This window comes from Caenorhabditis briggsae (genome assembly GCF_000004555.2).
Source record: "Caenorhabditis briggsae AF16 supercontig from assembly CB4, cb25.NA_077, whole genome shotgun sequence".
NCBI lineage: Eukaryota > Metazoa > Nematoda > Chromadorea > Rhabditida > Rhabditidae > Caenorhabditis > Caenorhabditis briggsae.
The window spans coordinates 2,478-8,745 of NW_025543288.1; the positions used below are offsets into that span (position 1 = coordinate 2,478).

The window sequence follows — 6,268 nt, forward strand, 5'->3', positions numbered from 1 at the left end:
TTACGAAGTTAGTTTAAGAAAATCAGAAAATTCCAGCAAATTCCAGCAAATTTGAAGGGTTTTGGACCATTTTGAAAAGGGTGGCCGAGTTTTTTGTCCCCTGGTGGCCTAGAAATACATTTCCCTATATCGAAATTTATACTAATCGATTTGTCTTGTTAAGAGCTTCAAAATGAGCCTAAACACGACTAGATTCGGTAACTTTGATTTTTCGGCAGCGTCGCGGTCGTGCGTCGCGTATCTAGGCGAAATTTCAAAATGGGCGTAACCTAGTCGTGTTTGGGCTCATTTTGAACCTCAGGACTCCTTGAGTTTACAAATGCGTGTTTCAGAAGTTTTGTACAATTTTTTAAGGAATTATGCGTCCCAAACCAAAATTGAAGACATTTTTTTTCGAACATTCTGAAAATTTGCAAACTTGAACTTTCGCACTATGAAACTGCTATAGTTCTACTCAGCTCATTGTGCGCTTTAAAATGAGCTCAAACATGACTATGCTCCGCCCACTTTGATTTTTAGGGCGCGTCGCGGTCGTGCGTCGCGTGCCTAGGCGCAAATTTTAAAATGGGCGGAGCCTAGTCGTTATTGGGCTCATTTTGAAGGTAAAAACCTTCTGAGCACAAAAATTTAAGTTTAGGGAGAGAAGGGTCGTTTTGAAGCGATTTATGGCTCAAAATTGAAAAAGACAATTTTTAAAAATTGTGGAATCTAGTCATGTTTGGGCTCATTTTGAAGATCTAAATCTGCTAAACTCAAAAATCTCATTATCAGCTTTTGAATCTCAAAATTACGGGTTTGAGACCCTAAAAAAGAGAAATTTCAGCCTCCGCATGGAAGAAGCATCAACCTGGGTGGTGTCTGATGAGAAGTCCAACATCCTCAAATCCCTAACTTTTGCCGTTGCCATGTCCTTCCACTCGCTTCTGGAAGGTTTTGCCCTTGGCGTTCAAGACACTACTGGCCGAATTTATGCCCTTTTTTTCTCTCTACTTCTTCATAAGAGCGTAGAGGCATTCTCAGTGGGTCTTCAGATTTCAATGGCTAACTCGAATAAAGTGAGAAATTCCAGAGAAATTTAAGCAGAATTGAATTTGTCGAAAAAAATGGGACATGTTATCAATTGGAGTTTTGCTCTAGCTCCTCTGGGAGCTGACATACGCTTTATGGAGTTAGAGAGAGTTAGAAATGCGGAGAGCGCAGAGAAATCTAGCTTCTCTGGGTCTCTCACTCCTCCCAACTGTCTCAATAATCTTTAAAAAATAAGAAAAAAGTAATCTGGAGGTATGGGGAATCGAACCCCAGACTTCTCGCATGCAAAGCGAGCGCTCTACCCCTGAGCTATACCCCCACACCCTTTCTTTGGAAGTGAATGGCGGTTATAAATGGGGAGGAAAATGGGAAATTTTAGAAGGGTCATAACTTTGGAAGGAGAAGAGATGGTTGAAAATTTTCAACTAATGAATTGTTGGAAATTTTATGCTGAGCAATTTTGTAGTTGTCAACTTTTTTGTAGCTAAATTGGTTTTAAAGATATAGTGTCTTGAAAGCTAGGCTTTAGCTAGAGGGATTTAGCTGCCCGTTTAGAAACCGTATCTAGGAAAATCCCGATTTTCCATTTAAAACTTGAAATTCTACTAATACTGATGTATATTATTTTGAAGCTCTTAAAATTTCCTTTAAATTGGTATGAAAAGTTTGTGGATCTGTCAATGCCGAAATTAGATGTGGCGCTTAGAAGTCGCAATGTCTCGGCAAGAGGGAAGACAACTTTAAAGGCGCATACCTCAAAAACTACGATAGCTAGAAACGCTTTGAAAACTGTATTATGTGTGAAATTTTACGCTTCCCAATTTTGTAGTTAGTAACCTTTTTGACAGCTACCGTAGTTTTAGAGTTATGCGCCTTTAAAGTGGGCACATGCTTCCAGGGCAAGGAAGAAGGTAAGGGCACAAAGAAGCTAGAGCGTCTCGCTTCTCTGCGTCTCTCCAAGGTTCATTTCGAGCTCATTTTGCGAGGTAGACAGTTAGAATTTCAAGTTTTCAACGCCTAAATTTGATTTTCTCGATGTTTTCAAGTCAAAACCGTTCTTCATGGATTTCAATTTAAAAAACCCCGAATCAAAAAAGCTACCTAACTTTAAAGGCGCATAACTCAAAACCAAAAATGCTATCAATAAGTTGTCCACTACACTATTGCTCAGCATAAAATTTTACACATTTTTGTAGTTTAAAACATTTTTCTAGCTACAGTAGTTCTTGAGTTATGCGCAAAGTAAAGAGCGCCAAGGGTAGGGGTGAGGGGAACCCTATCTTTAAAGGCGCATAACTCAAAAACTACGATAGCTAGATAAAATTTCTCAACTATAATGTTCTTCAGCATAAAATGTCACATATTTTTATAGTTAGCAACTTTTTTCTAGCTTTCGTATTTCTTGAGTTATGCGCCTTTAAAGTATGCGCACGCCCTAGGGGCTGCTTTGGTCATCGGGGACTGGGGAGCCTTTTCTTTAAAGGCGCATATCTCAAAAACTACTGTAGTTAGCGAAACGTTGTCAACTACAAAATTGCCCAACACAAAATTTGACACTTTTTTGTAATTGACAACTGTTTTCTAGCTACATTTTTCTAGCTAGTTTTGAAGTTATGCGCCTTTAAGGTAGAGAGCGCCTAGGTGCCGTTTTTTATCGTTTAAAGGGGAGGTGTTGGGAAGTTTCTTTGAAAGCGCATATCTGAAAAGCTACTGTAGCTAGAAAAAAGCTGTAAACTACAAAATTGGTCAGCATTAAATGTCACACATTTTTATAGTTGATAACTTTTGGATAAGTACTGTAGTTTTTGAGATATGCGCCTTTAAAAAATCCCAAGTTTTCAAGGAAACATTTTGCAGATAAAAACCGTACTCGCCACCATTCTAATCTACAGTCTTATGGCTCCAATGGGCTCCATTATCGGATCGGTTCTCCAGAATTCCGAAACCAATATCTATAAGGACTGTGCAATTCTGCTTCTAGAATCTCTGGCAGCTGGAACATTCATTTATGTGACGTTTATTGAAATTATGGCTTCCGAGAAATCCAATGATTTCAATCATTTAAAACAGTTGCTTTGGATTATCATTGGATTCGCTTTGGTCACGCTAATGCAGATTTTCTTCGGCCATGAGCACTCCCATGAGGGTCATGGGGGACATGGAAATGGTACCGATGATGGGCACCATGGTGCCCATCATCACCATGGACGTTAATGATGTATATAACTTTTTTGATTTTTGAAAAATATGCTTTAAATTGTGATTTTTATATGTTTCTTGATGATAATAAAGTTTTCAAGATTTTTTTCAAAAAAAAGACTGAAATTTCAAAATGGCTCAATTGTGATAAAAATCGATATCACGAGCTGAAATGACCTAAAAATCAATATTCCAGAAAAAAATTCCGAAAAAATCGAGAATTGAAAAAGTTATTTTTTCGAAAATTTCACTTTTTTTTCGAAAAATTTCAAAATGCTCCAATTGTGATAAAAATTGATTTCACGACCTAAAACAGGCTGAAAAAAGGGAATTTGTGAAAAAATTTCGAAAACTTCAAAAACTGAAAAACTTTTTTTTTCGAATTTTTCACTTTTTCAAAAATGGTAAATTTTCCAAAAAAAAAAGTTTCTCAACTTTTGATTTTCTCTAAATTTTTGTTCAGATTCCTCGTTTTCAGGCCATTTCAGCTCGTCATATTAATTTTTATCAAAATCGGATCAATTTGAAAAAATCGATTTTTCTGAAAATTCATTTTAAAAAGTGGCTTTAAAAAATAGAAATTCATTTTTCGGGAAGCTCGCAATCTGTGGAAAAAATCTCGTAGAAAAAACAGGAAACTCGAAAATAAGAAAAGTACACATAAAATTGATAATTTTCAGAAATATTGATTTTTTGAAATATTGCTGAAAATGGAAAATTCTTGAAAAAATCTGGAAAATCATGGGGGAAATGGGGAAAGTGGGTCAAATACACAGAAAATAGAGTCATCAAAAAAAAAAAGGTACATGTAAAGATAATCAAAAAGTGACAATATAGAGAAAATTGGGTCCAAAAATCGCATTTTTCAAAAAGTTTCAAAATGCTCCAATTCTGATAAAAATTGATATAACGACCTAAAATGGCTCGAGAATGAGAAATCTGAAAAAAAAATTCCAAAAAATCGAAAATTGAAAAAAAAATTTTTTGAAAATTTTGGCGAAAAATCTCAAAAATGTTTTTTTTCAAAAATCGATTTTTTCGGAATTTCTTGACAGTACCTCATTTTTTAGGCAATTTTAGGTCGTGATATCAATTTTTAACAGGATTGGAGCATTTTGAAATTTTTCGAAAAAAAATTTTTTTTTTTGGTCCAAAAAATTTTTTTTCAAAATCTCAAATTTTATTGTTGTTGTTGATGCATACTGTAGTTTGACCGGCGTAAATATGTTGCGCCACCCGGAGACACCCGCCAACCAGAAATCGAACGAAATGGTCGCCCGCATAGGCGCCCACACCGTACAACGTGTCATCCTCCGGGCTACGGTAGTCTAGGAAAGTGGGCGGAGTCTCGAACACGGTAGAAAAATGAGATTCCCTTCCAATGCACACGGCTACTGTAGAATACGGCATTTCGATGATTTCCTGAGCGCCAGTCGTGATTTCCGCATGGATTTTGGAAATTGACGAAATTTGGGCGTCTAGGATTCGCTGATAGTTTTTGTGGGCGGAGCGTCCGATCATCATACGGTAGACTTCCGTGTACTCGGAATAGTGAATTGGCGAGAGACGGGACAGCATCACATCTGGAAAATGACTCGAAAATGACGTTTAAGGGGGGGGGGGGTGGTGAAAATTGTCAAAAATTTCAAAATGGTCCAATTGTGATAAAAATCGATTTGATGCGCTGAAATTACCCAAAAATTGATATTCCAGAAAAAAATTCCAAAAAATCGATTTTTGAAAAAAAAAAATTTTCGGAAATTTTCATTTTTTTCAAAAACTTTCAAAATGGTCCAATTCTGATAAAAATCGATATGACAGGCTGAAATCAACGGAAAATCAATATTTCAGAAAAAATTTCCAAAAAAACTGAAAATTTAAAAAACTTTTTTTTTTCGAAAATTTTCACTTTTTTCAAAAATTTCCCAATATCGATTTTCCAGACATTTCTAGTCCGAATAACCGTAAATTTTCAGATTTTTCAGCTTAAAAATTGCTATTTTCGTCGAATTTCACCCAAAAAAAGATATTTTATCAATGGAGCGCACTTACTCCTAAGCTCTCTCAAATTCCTCCTTATCACATGAACGACTGGAATATCACGCTCCAGACAGTGTCGAACACAGTCTACAGATGAGACACCGTCCCCGACGACGATTACAGGCGCCGCAGATGACGTTGATCTGGAAAAAACCGATAATTTTTGAAAAAAAATTTTGGCTGAAAACAATTTTTTTCGGAAAATTTCAAAATGCTCCAATTTTGATCAAAATTGATATCACGAGCTGAAATGGGCTGAAAATCAATATTCTAGCTGAAAATTTCGAAAAAAATCGATAATTGAAAAAATTTTTTTTTGAAAATTTTCGAAATTATTTTTTTTTGAAAAAAATCCCGAAATTCGTCATTTTCAGAATTAAAAAAAAAAATTTTTTTTTTTTCTAGACCAATTCGGACCCCTAGAACTCGATTTTCAGCTCGAAATATCAATTTTCTGGCATTTAAACCGACTTACGGTGTAGAATAGTGCTCATCGTCCATCACCGTCTTCTTGGTGGAATCCAAGCGTTCTTTGAGGGTCCTTACATCGTAGACAATGTTAGATGAGCAATGTTCCTCGTTGGGGAGCTGAAAATCATTAAATTTGTCTGAAAATTCCAGAAAACTAAGAAAAAAATTTTTTTCCGAAAAAATTTTTGCTGAAATTTTCAGAATTTTTTTTTCGAAAATCGATATTTTTGGCATTTTTTTTCTGGAATATTGATTATAAGCCTATTTTAAGCCGTCATATCAATTTTTATCAAGATCGGACAATTTTGAAATTTCTCGAAAAAAATCCAAAAATCCAAATTTTTTTTTTCAAAAATCGATTTTTTCGATAATTTTCAACAGATTTATGCTTTTCATGCCATTCTAGTTCGTCATGACAATTTTAATCAGAATTGGGCGATTTTCAAAATTTTCGAAAAAAAGTTGAAATTTCAAAAAAAAAATTATTACAAATATCGATTTTTTCGGAATTTTTCTTCGAAATATTGAT

At 35.2% G+C, this 6,268-nt stretch overlaps 2 protein-coding genes and 1 non-coding gene across 3 annotated transcripts; 1 reads left to right on the plus strand and 2 right to left on the minus strand.

The window, feature by feature from the left end:
- Window positions 1–830: 830 nt before the first annotated feature.
- Window positions 831–3,243, plus strand: CBG24005 (the record flags this gene model as incomplete). Its single annotated transcript, XM_002647986.2, has 2 exons — window positions 831–1,055; window positions 2,887–3,243. 2 exons carry the CDS (start codon window positions 831–833, stop codon window positions 3,241–3,243), a joined length of 582 nt encoding a protein of 193 aa, XP_002648032.2.
- CBG28733 lies at window positions 1,277–1,348 on the minus strand. The gene has a single exon. It is a non-coding gene (tRNA).
- Window positions 3,244–4,401: 1,158 nt separating the features above from the next.
- CBG24006 lies at window positions 4,402–5,762 on the minus strand (the record flags this gene model as incomplete). Its single annotated transcript, XM_045240928.1, has 3 exons — window positions 4,402–4,811; window positions 5,281–5,319; window positions 5,744–5,762. 3 exons carry the CDS (start codon window positions 5,760–5,762, stop codon window positions 4,402–4,404), a joined length of 468 nt encoding a protein of 155 aa, XP_045091230.1.
- Between the last annotated feature and the right edge of the window lie 506 nt (window positions 5,763–6,268).